Genomic DNA, 12,438 nt, shown 5'->3' with positions numbered 1-12,438 from the left:
CAAAATTTTGTCTGGTTCGGGATCATTTTGCTATTTTTTTCTAATTACTTTCCAATGCTGATTGAAAACAAAACCAAAGTTCAGACTCTCACTCAAATATTGCTGAATCTTAACTGATGATGTCATCATTTTCCTACAGAAGCCCCGCCCACTCCCAACCAACCAGTTCATCACAGAGAAAAACACGGAAACCACTTATGTGAAACAACCAAAGCTGTGCTAACTTTAAGAGGATGTTTGTTTCATGAAGGATCACATTGCTCATAGTAAGAAGGTGATTGAAATATTACTAATAATAATAACAACAATAATTCAGGGCCTTTAAGGTTTTAATCCACAGTTCTCCGTCTACTGGAATTCTAATATAATCCTGTTCCAGACACCTGAATCAATCCCCACAACTCTGAGCCTTTACATCAAATCAAAGAGGCTAGTGCTGATTGCAGTCTCTGCATTTGGAAAGACAAATGAGCCAATCAAAAGTGGGATTAAAGGCGAACACACATACACATCGGCCACAACATTACAACCACTGACAGGAGAAGTAAATAACATTGACCATCTCGTGACGATACAATGTATGTTCTTCTGGGAAGGTGGTCATAATGTTATGCCTGACCGGCGTATGCGAAAAGGGAGTTGGGATTTATTTGTGGCGTGAGACTACATTCACGTAACACCTCCAAATCTCCGAGCAAGCTGCATTTTGGCTAATGTAAGAACTGGGTTTTCGACAAGGGGAAGAATGTGCGGAATCAAAAAACCATGATGCATTGACTCTGATCACGTCTTTTAACGGTGACATATGATTTATCTTTGCCAGAGCCAGAAAAAAATGGCCACAGCTTTGCAGGCCAAAAATACACTGACAGCTCTCTAATCTGATGATTCCACCGGCCCATGACAAACAAATGCTCTGGATGCAACAACATGGAACGGTAGATTTGCATTTACCAAGCAACAAAGCATTAATTAACAGTTTATTTAAGGTACGCAGTGGACTGAACGCGGGTTTTAAATGTGAAACGCACAAATAAAGAGAATGAAAAACAAGCAGAAGTCACTGATTTGTTCCAGTGTGTAAGAAAATATATTATTACTGCGTAGGAAGAACGGCAGGCAGTTATGTCGCAGGTATCACATGTGGGATTTGCCGCCAGAAGTCCAAGAATGACTTCACAGGTCTGCTATTTGTCGTTCATCCCCAACACAAGCCTTGAATGAATGTTGCGAAGCATAATGAAGTGTTGTGTTCGACTGCCCTGCTCATGCTGATCTTGTGATAAGGGAGAAGCACATTCCCTCTACATTATTTGCCAAGTGTGTGTGTGTTGGTGTGTGTGTGTGTGTGTGTGTCACCAGGGAATCCTGCATAGAAGGAACACAATAAATCACATTTCAGCAGGATCATGTGATGAATGGGGGGGGGGGGGGGGGGGGCTGAGGAGCATTTGGAACTCCTCGCTGACCGACCACAGTTGGTGAAATTTTGCTTGCAGCTTCTAAAGTAAACAGGGGAAATGCAGAAGATAGTGCGAATGAAGAGAAGCAATTACAGCGCAGGGTTACAGATCCTGCATCACACGTGGCCAAATCAATTGACCACAATGAAATCCAGCCAGCACTGCTGCACAGAATTAGCTTCGTTTTAGGGACAACAGCCCCACCTACAGGAGAGAACTATTATCTACACTCCAGCTCAAGACAAACACGAAGTCTTATATTTCTAATGTTCAGTGAACCTTTATTGAGGACGAAGCAACTTCTTGAGTATGATAAAACATAACTGTCCCTCTAAATCACGCGTGTGAAAAATATTATAAGGCACTGGTATATAAAATTGCGCACTAAAACAAAATAGTGCAATAAAAATGTGTAAGTAGAAAAGGTACAACACAGAAACGTAGACGTCAATGTAAAATCAAATTGATGTAGAGAAACTTGGAACATTATTTTCCTAGAGTTCATTTGGTCTCAGCCTTTAAAGGCAAGTAGTGCTCTCAATCATACTCTTTGGAACAGTGGAGGAAAACAGGTAAGTGACCTGAGGTCACTATATAAAGCTTTAACATAATCAATTCCTTTTTTCTGCCAACTTCTACATGAGACACAACAATCAGCATTGGCCTGAGATCAGTAATAAAGCACGTTAATATATCATTGTTACTTTAAGCTTATTATATTTCTCTTGATGCAAATAGCAAGATGCTAGCAGCCATGTGTTGAGAAGCTTTAACAGCTTTAGCTGAAGTCTCGGCCAGGCAGCACCAGCGGAGCCACCAGTGTCCAGAGATAGAGGGCCAAGCCGAGCCAGCTGGAGCTGATCTTCACCCAGACGGCAGGCATGCTGGTCTGCATGACCTCGTAGCTGGTGTCTGGCCTGGTGAGTCAGAGGGAAGAGTCAGTGTTGGGGGGAGAAAGTTGGCTCGCCTGAAGGAGTCAGCCAAGAACAGTTAGAGCGGATACTTACTTGTACCAGTTAGTTAGAGTCATCATGATGTAGAGGGAGGCCAGAAAGAGGCTGAAGTGGAAGAAGGAGTAGCTGTAGGTCACTGCCTCTTCTTCATTGTCCACGGCTCTTCGGACTCCATCTTCTCCAACGGTGGCCTCGGGACTGGCGGTCAGACCCTGGCCCTCTTCAGTCTGCATCAGCCTGTTCACTTGGGCGTTGTTAGAGGAGCGGATGCTGTGGTTGGCGAGAGCACAAGAACCCAGGTTATCAACAGTACCAAATAACACAACATGCCACGACCAATAATTGCACTACACATTTTTACATCAAACAACCATTACTTTCTTTATTTGCAGGGACAGAATTCCTTCTTATTTTCTATTTGTTTGATCCTAAATGTTTTGATTTCTTTTCTCTAGAAGTTTTTATTTTTTTTGGATTTTGTTGAGAGGAGTTTGTGGTGCATTATGTGCAAACTAGTGTTTTTGTACTATCACGCAACAATCCAACGTCTAGATTCAAATGAATCGCAGACAAAAATAGATAAACTGCATGTTTGAAGATGAACCCAATGCCCAATAAGCACAGCCATATTTTACATTGCTTCTCTAAAGCTCAAAGTCCGAAGCATATAAGTTAAATACAGCCTACTGTATCTTTCAAAGCTGCTCTTAAAAGACCTGACCAGCAGTAAATTGACTCCAATTTTTACATCATTAACATCATTTTAACATCATCCAGTGTGTGCGCATAGATATTTCTGTTACAGATAACTAAACTGGTTTCCATAGCTAAATTTGCATTATTTTATGTTGAGTTTAAATGTTAATTTGATAACATTTAACCCATTTCATTGACTTTCCTTTTGAAATTCTCCATGACCACACTAGGAAGAGCAACAGGTCAACTAATGACATGCTTCTTTTAGTGAAGAAAAACCACCAACAGTAAAATACCTGGCATAAAGCGTGCAGAACAAGAAAACGAGCAATCCCACAACGCTCTGTGCATCCCACCACTGGGTGGGTTGAGGGGCCGGGGTAGGAGGAGCAGGTCCTGGTGGTGGAGTTGCTGGTTGACCAGGACTAACCAAACTCAACAGACTGGGGTTGCACTGCTTGTCTGAGGACAGAAAATGCAGACGACTGTGTTAATGGCTGACAGCATAACAGTTGGTAATTATTAATTATGCTATTTAGGCCTTAAGAGGTTATTTTCTTAGAACCCTAATATGTTCTAAGAAAATATAATAATTGAATCCTGTAGAGTTTCCTTTGTTTTGTTTCTTTGCGCTGCTTTCCCAACTACTAGCTCTGAATACATTCCATTCCAGACTTACTTGGGTTGTTGGTCATAGCAGACCAGGTGACATACATGGTGTAAAGGGAGATGAGGGAGGCCTGGAGCAGGCCTGAGCTGGGCTGAGCTTCCTGTGAAGAGATGGAAGGAACCATGAGGGAGAGAATAATCAATAATAATCAGCAGTAAAACGAAACTCTTTCCATAGCTTTTGTCCTTCACTCAAATATGTTCTGCCTCTGGTTGCCTTGGTAACGCTCTTTCTAAATTCCCCACCTCAAATGTTTTCAAGTGAAACAAGCATTTGGTGTTGGGAAGCTAAATGGACAATGTTTCCTTGTGGTAAAAATTTGGGGAACTCTGTGTTGAGATTAGTTCAACTTGGTACCCACTCATTGTGTGTTGACAAAGGTCTTTTCAACTGTCATTGCTGCAATTAAATCCTTTGCAAGTTACAAAAATTCTAAACAGTTCAGATGTGCTGTCAGGTGCTGTAGGCTGAGAAGACATCTATACTACAGTTAACGACGAACTATTAGGTCAGTGACTGGTATTGAAAATCTAACCCTAAAAGCTAAGACACCATGATTCCTTACACCTGATTGGTTACCTGGTTTCTCCAGAGAAAAGTCTCCTCTCCAATAAACCACTCACAATTAATCTTTGCCAGAGGATAATCAGTGGCAGAAAATGTTTCAGTGAAGCTGTTAACATTAACACTGATTAACTACAGATGATTGAATATAATGTACAACACTCCTGGTGAAGTTTGTCATTTTACCGAGAACAGCACTGGCTGGAGTTAGGCTATTATGTGCGGGCATTCTGATAGTTTTGGATTTTACAATTTGAATATTACAAAATCAAAGGGTAATGTGCTGACAGATATTTTTAGTTTTGGAGTAAGGTAGAGAAAAGGAAATGAAAGCAGAGTGATCTGCTGCTTCATTGTTAACACAGTGATGACATTGTTAACAACTGTGTCTCCAGCACTTGAATCTTTCTGCTATTAGTACCAGTTAGAGCCATCGTTATCCAAAACAATGTACGGGCACGGAGCCGTTTTTGAAATTAAACACATTACATCAAGTGAGTTCTTTGCTTTGCCCTGCTAGGTGGTTGAAGTTGTGTTAAGTGCTCTGTGTGTGTTCTGCTGCTCTTGGAGTTCACTCCTTCATATGCACACTGTCACGGATGAGGCCTGCTTGTTAATACTAGAAAAACAGAGTCTCGGCATTAGTAAATTGTTTCCGAGAAGTAGAACGGAAAAATTGCCATTTAAATATTTCATTTATAATCATTCAGTAAGAGATAAAGGTCTGACAGGATATTTGTTAATGGAGTTTAACGTATCAGAGGACTTTTATCTTTCTGGGAACCAGATCCAAAACAGAACTTACTATTGGAACCCAAATGGCCATTAAACAACTAGGAAAATTTTAAGACAAATCCATTTTAACGTACACACCTTCTATTATCATGACCTCAGACCACCCTATAGTTTGGGAAACCAGGAAACCCTCAGTGCAGCAGTAAAGGCTGTTACATACTCCGTGAGAAGCGAGACATTTGTTCTCGCAGCCCTCGTTTGGGAGTTCTCGCAGCTTGTTCTCAAAAAACATCAACCGGGCAGAACCTTTTTCTCGCGTGGTGTCCGGTTACTATTCTGTGACTGGTCAGAAACTGGCAACAGGCACGGTTACTGCGGATAAGCGGAAAAAGGGCTGTTTTCTTGTTCTCGCAACCCTAGGAGCGAGAACAAAATCTCACTTCTCACGGAGTGTGTAACAAGCTTAACACTGTGGAAGTGTGTGTTGCAGTTAACACTTTTACACTGCAGATGACAGTAATGTGACCTTGTAGCATCAAAACGGAAAAAGAAGAAGAAAGCAAGCCCACACCTGAGAGCAGAGCTTTCTGAGCAGCTGAGATGTTGATAAAAGTAACACAAACTTGACAAATAACCCTTCCGAGTACATTTAAAACACAGAATGTTCTCTACGTTTGAAGTCTCCACAGTACCTGGACTTGGGGCAGAATGGCCACGATGGACACAATGATGCAGAATATGAAGTTGAGGCTGATGAAGACCTTGTGCTCCGTGCAGTCATCAGGTGTGGTGTAAAACACATAGAAAAGGACAACAGCGGTGAAAGCCAAAATGTAGTGGAGGACGGTGAAGGACATCAGAGCTGTGACAAAACCACAAAATACATCGCTGGATTATTGAGTCTGATGACAGTATCAGTTTCTTTGTTACAGGGCTAAGCTTTTACCTGAGGGCTATCAGTTTTACTTAGTAACATGTCTTCTGTATAACTGATCATTACTGCTTTACAATGTATTTTTTTTAACTGACTTAAATTGGTGCAAAACTAAAAATATATATATAATCCATATAGAGTGAACCAGGGCTGCCCTTTAAAAGCTTAAATTCTGTTGGTCTAAAGTGAGCACTGGGCCTCCACCTGCAAACCAGCACTTGCTGTTCCCATCTTCTGCTTTCTGCAACCAGGACAGGTTCCAGGAATGGGCGAAGTCCACCAACAAGATGAGCTGGATGATGATGAAGACGAAGGAGCCCACAACACCAAAGTAATACCACACTAAGAACAGACAGGAGAGGGTTCATTAGAAGACATGTTACAACTAGAGTTTACAGTAATACAGCATAAATCAATGTTTGTCACAGTCATGTGGCAACATAGCTCAATCTAGCTGTTGGTTATTTATTTGAACAATGAATGGACCTTTAGAATTAAAGGTTCTCCAATATTTTTGTCTAAGTCTTTCTGAAAATTACCATTTACTCTATTTGTGCACATAAAATGTCCATAAAACCCTCAAAAACTGGCAAGTCTAATTGTGTCTAGTGTTGGGAAACATCTGACTTTTTTTAACTGATAGTCCCCATGTTTAGAGTCCTCACAAATCTAACTAAACTTAAGTACAATCTAAATACAAACTCTGTCAAAACAAACTGTCTTGAAATTAGTGAGTGCAATGCAAGGGCATTTTGGTAAACACTCCAAGCTCATACTGTGCCAAACCTGGCCTCATTCTGGCCAAGACACCAATACACGTGACCATGCTTCATACCTGTATTAAAGGTGCCATCTGGAATGAAGAAAGCTCCCACAGTTATGCCAACCAACACCAGAAACTTGAAGAACCAGAAACTGAGAAGACAAAAATAAAGGTATTCTATGTATGTGGAAAACAAACTTTTAATAATTGTAGACGTGCAGTGTCCATGACTGGCCACTAGAGTGCAGAATGCTTTCATCGTGTGGAGCTGCGGCCTGAAGCTGTGGTACGAACCCATTCTGGATGGCAGCTCGGGGGTCCTTGCTGTTGCGCACGCGGATCATGATGATGGAGAAGAGGAAGAAGAAGCAGGCCATGGCGAAGCACATGCGGTACACAGACTTGTAGCCCACGATGATGTCGCAGTTCACCTTGTTCTCCAAGCCAGGTATGGCCGAGCCGCCCACACAGAAACCTGGAATCTGAGGAAGCACACAAAAGAAATATTGGTGGAAAACAGACTGGGATTACAACTGGGGCAGCTGGATAGCTTTGTGGAATTTGCAAGTCTTTAAAAAAAAAAATCTATTCCCCCCTAACCTTTTAGAGAAAAATAACATAATTCAAACATCCTACTGTAACGCATCCCTGTTGCTGGGTTACAACATTATGAAACCAATCCGATTCATTTTACAGTTTTTTTTCTTGAATTGGAAAGTACATGTGGGTTGAGAGAATTTAATGGCACTTGGGCCTTGTGAGAATATTAATAGTGGCTGATGCAACAAGCCCGTGTGGCTTGTTACATTAGATCTAGTCATATCTAATGTACCTTTTTAAGATGTTCCTCCATGCCTGGGAGGATCATAATGATGGACACCAGCGTCCCAAGCAGCAACAGGAAGGAGAAGGCCAGCCGGCTGATGGTGGAGTTGTATGTAGAAGGGCAGCATGACGACAGGAGGCAAGAGGCCGAGCCGCACAAACAAGACGCCTGGAGAAGGGAAGAGGGGGAGAATTATAAGGACATCCACAAGGTTTCATATTTAATGAAAATCCGAGACAGGGCACTGGGGTGTGGAATAATCAGGGTAGTGCAGGCATGTCGAGCAAAGACCGTGGTCGGGGAAAATACAAAACAAACAGCGGTGTCTCCTCTCAAGGCCACCGTACTCCTCCTCCTTCTGCAAGCTTTCAGGAAAGCAGAGACAAATGATGATTTCCAGCGGCAGCGATCAGGCTCGTGATTAGAGCTGCCATCATAATAAATCTCTCCCTTCCTCTTTGTTATCCAGCGCTGCAAACAGGATCACAGAGGATCCCTGCATGATTCAGAGGTGTGTGAGGCACTGAGGCGGAGACTGTAGCTGAGATCAGCCATCCTTCACTAAATAGGAGCATGCACCAAAGTACACAAACCTTGGGTGTAAACACTGCAGCTGCGACAAGAAGAATTCAGTTTCTGTAGCTTAGCCAGGACTGTGCAATACCGCCATGGCAGCAAGCAGGTTAATAAATAAGTGTAATCCTAAAACAGTAAAATTAGCAACTAAAAAACAAACGTTATGCCAATTAGGAATATTTCATGGAACATGCAGTGATAAAAAAATAAATAAAATAAAGTGCACATGTAAAGTCCATTTTATGTGTTTTATGTCACAACATAAAATGAGCAGGTTATCAAAAGTGTAAATATTAAAAATGGACAAGGACTAAAATCTGAATGTTGTACAATAAATAGTTATGCATTCTTGTGTTTAGACCTGGGACAAAATGTAATATTTCACTGTGGCTGTTTCTGCACTAAAAACCAATGCAGTGCAGTGGTATTAGGTTAGTCCACTGCAGCACTGAGTCACAGCAGGCAAGGACAAATGAAATGTGTCATAATGAAAGAAAACCCATAGAAATCCTTTTAAAACCGATCTGCAAACTTGAGGCTAATCAACAGCTGAATCACTCTTTCTTCTATATTTTAACAGTGACATTACTGGTCTCGTCTGTTTAGAAAATCTGAAATAGCAACCCTGTTAGGGAGTGGAATTAATGCACTCAACAGTTCATGTTGAAACACTATCAGTAAGGTGGTGATACAACTGGGTGATGATTTTGGATTAAACACTGTTTCTGATGTTTAGCCTTGCCCACTGACATAAATGGGGTTGCCGAAATAATAGAAACACAATAAAGTTCAAGTAGTGCTACAAACCACAGATTACGAAATGAAAACAGTTGAATCAATAGCTCTGAGAAACAAGTACAGAATACCATAACCATACAACGATCTGGCATAACATTATGACCACCTTCCTAATATTGTGTAGGTCTCCTTTGTGCCTCCACAACAGTTGTGACTCATCAGAGAATGGACACTGGCCTTCTGAGGGTGTCCTGTGGTGTCTGGCAACAGAATGTTGTTAGTGGGGGCCTTTGGGTCCTATGGGTTGATTGGAGGGGCCTCTGTGGATCATCCCACAGATCAGATCAGGGATCTAGTGAATTTGGAGGCCAGGTCAACACCTTGTGCTGTTTTTCATGTTTTTTCAGTTGTTCCTAAAGAGTTTTTGTGTGTGTGTCTGTGTCAGACTGCATCCTGCATCCTGATGGGGGTGCCTGGTCTGGTCTAGATGGGTGCTACATGTCTAAGTAACATCCACATGAATGCCAGGTCCAAAAGTTTCCCAGCAGAACACTGAATTGTTACAAGATGGTCAACGTTATTTACTTCCCCTGCCAGTGGTTTTAATGTTATGCCAGATCAGTGTGTAGAATGCATTTATTTTCACTAGTGTACCTAATGAATTGGCAAGTGAGTGGATTTGGTATTTACTTTGATTCGTTGGAAAGCATATAAGACATAAGACATGTTTATTTATCCCACGTATGGGAAATTGCAGAATGCAGAAGTAAAGGGACTGTTAATACCGTTTGTCAAATGCATTAATATGTTAACTAAGCTACATGGTAATGTGTAAATACAGTCAAGCTACAACAAAGTTGCTATGAACAAAGTCAAAGGGCAGCGTGAGGGCACCCCTGCTCTCACATCAAACTGTATTCAAAACCGCCATTGTCAGCATCGTAAAACCGCAGTCGGTGTTGCTTCGCTAAACCTTCAGCACAAGTTTGTCAAGTTCGCGTCGTTAAACATATTCTACGTCGATGTAACGTCTTGAGTTACTTTAATAGGCGACACTCCGAATTGAACCACTGTGGGATAAATTAAAGGATTATTTTAGTTCACAGTAGGCCGAAAGTACATGACACAGCCACAGCAGTAAAACCTGTGGCTTCTTGGTTTCACACAGAAACTGTGTCGATGTCATGACGTAATGCTGCCTTGGCTAGCCAAACAAAACGTTTGCTGAATAAGTCAAGAAAACATATTAAAAAACATATAGAGCAACATTACGACTGGTAAATGTATACTCACACAGCTGGCGAGGGAACCCACTGCTAAACACGCACCCATGTTGGCTTAATTCACAATTCGTATGAAAGTCGTGATAGCTTGAGAAGTTCAGGAAGAAACTGACACGAAAAGGCGTGTCAAGTCGGTAAAAAGAAAACAGACGGATGTCCGTGTAGTGCGTTCACAATAAAAGCTCTGTAGCGTGTACACTAATTATCCGTGCGGAGACGCTTAGTTTTATTTTGATAGCGAATTGCTCCACTTCCGGAATTTTTCTGGTAAATTCTGACACAAATTACACATAACCTTCTTTTTGTTCTGGGAGTGCCTGTTAACGACCAGAAAACTGTTTTGGGTTCGGTAATCCAACACCCATTCTGATTGGTTCAGAATGGGTGTCTCTCTGAAGGATTGACCAATTGGATGGGTGTGCGCAAAACGCATGTTTAAAGAATTAAACATCTTTAATATAAAGATATCAGCGGTGAAAATGTAAATTCTAAACGTTTATATGATTTTACTATAGTTAATTTCAAAACCACATATTACAATAAACGAACCATACCACTTGAAAATGGAATTTATCAAATGAATTAGTCTCAAATTAATTTATTGTTTTGTTATCTTGCTGCTGTATTCAATTGTATTTAATAATATACATTATATGTAGCACATGTGTTATTTTACATTTTAATTTAACTTTCTTTGGTATCCAAGTATAATGTATAAAGCATTAGATCTAATGTTCATATATTTACTGAGAGGAAAACTTAAGTTAAACATAATAATAATAATAATAATAATAATAATAACCATCGAGGATAAAAGCAAAATATGAGTAACAGTTATTTAGTTTCCGGGAGGTAAGACGACACGTGTGACAGTAAAGGTCAGACAGTGAGGTCCAAGCAGCATGGTGCAAAGCTCCATCTGTGTGTGTCCGACCTTCAGGAAGACAGTGAGAGGGGTCACCTGTGAATAATCAGATTCAGTGCAAAGACAAATCTTCTCCCTCTCCACACTTCTATTCTCCTGTAGTCGAAAGAACGAACAGGATGTCACGTTCTGTCATGTTTTCTGTTATGTCCTCTGTTCTTGTTTTCTGTCATGTCCTCTGTTCTTGGTCTTCCGTCATGGTTTAGTTTTTCGTCATGTCTTCCGTCATGGTTTAGTTTCCTGTGTTTCTGTTTATTGTATTTTGTTAAGTTCTGGTTTTCTATGTTGTCCCATGTCATGTTGTCCCGTCATGGTTTAGTTTTCAGTCTTGTCTTTCGTCATGTCTTTTCATAGTCACGGTTTAAGTTTCTTGGGTTTCTGTTTATTGTATTTTGCTTTTTCATAGTCATGGTTTAGTGTTTAGGTTTTCTGCTTTTTTTATAGCCATAGTGTTTAGGTTTTCTGCTTCCTGTTTTATTTTGCTAAGTTCTCGACTTCCTGTTTTGTTACTCCATGTTTTCTTTTGATTAGATGATTGGTTTCACCTTGTGTTAATTCTTGATTTGCTTCACCTGTGTCTCGTCACCCCTGCTCCTCATGTGTATTTATAGCCCTGCCTTCCCCTTTGTCCCTGTTGCGTCATTCTGCTTGTTACTGCTCATTTACCATGTTCCTCGTCATAGTTTATCCATGTTCCATGTTAGGTGTTTCAAGCCAAGCTCACGTCATAGATTTTCATGTTTCATGCCACGTTGTGTTTTTGGATTTCCTGCCCTGACAGCAGCGCCCTTGGTTTTTTGTAAGTTTGTTTCTTTTTTTTGTTAATTAAAAAACTTTTTTTTGCCTACTCCTGCCTCCCTTGATTCCTGCATCTGGGTCCGCACTCCCAACCCCTGCTACCCGTTGTGACACAGGAAGTCCAAATGAGGTCTAATGCCTGGGTTAATGTGTACCTGATACAATCTAGTGTTGACACCAATGTTCAAACCTTTCCAGAGTGTTTGCTTTAGTTAAAGTGGCAGTGATTTTCTGTTTTCTCTTTGATATTTGTAGACTACCACTACCACTACTACTACTAATAATAACAATACACTATGTGTCTTAAGTAGTGAGCAGTACAATAGGGATACTGTATGTTCCCTATTATTGTCCTGGCTCGTACGTGGTACTTAGCCCTCATGGACACATTTTATTAGTGGTTGGTGAATTATGCAGTTACTGATGTCATTTCACTTTACTGAATAAAGATAAACAAAACAGAAAACACTTTCCTCTCACTGGACCACCGTTTGTCTGTTATCGTTAAGGTGGT

General features: G+C 40.9%; 1 protein-coding gene across 1 annotated transcript; it reads right to left on the bottom strand.

Annotated features, from left to right (window-relative positions):
• Positions 1 to 1,647: 1,647 nt before the first annotated feature.
• Positions 1,648 to 10,343, bottom strand: serinc2 (serine incorporator 2). The gene is made up of 10 exons (XM_084563993.1): positions 10,212 to 10,343; positions 7,611 to 7,772; positions 7,073 to 7,260; positions 6,851 to 6,930; positions 6,220 to 6,357; positions 5,774 to 5,943; positions 3,792 to 3,882; positions 3,409 to 3,574; positions 2,471 to 2,686; positions 1,648 to 2,380 (listed from the first exon to the last, which is right to left on the bottom strand). Exons 1-10 carry the CDS (start codon positions 10,248 to 10,250, stop codon positions 2,242 to 2,244), a joined length of 1,389 nt encoding a protein of 462 aa, XP_084420119.1. The 5' UTR covers positions 10,251 to 10,343; the 3' UTR covers positions 1,648 to 2,241.
• Between the last annotated feature and the right edge of the window lie 2,095 nt (positions 10,344 to 12,438).

This window comes from Chelon labrosus (genome assembly GCF_963514085.1).
Source record: "Chelon labrosus genome assembly, chromosome: 16".
Taxonomy (NCBI): Eukaryota; Metazoa; Chordata; class Actinopteri; order Mugiliformes; family Mugilidae; genus Chelon; species Chelon labrosus.
The sequence above is the reverse complement of the archived record's forward strand: the minus strand, read 5'-3'. Positions and strand labels throughout refer to the sequence as shown.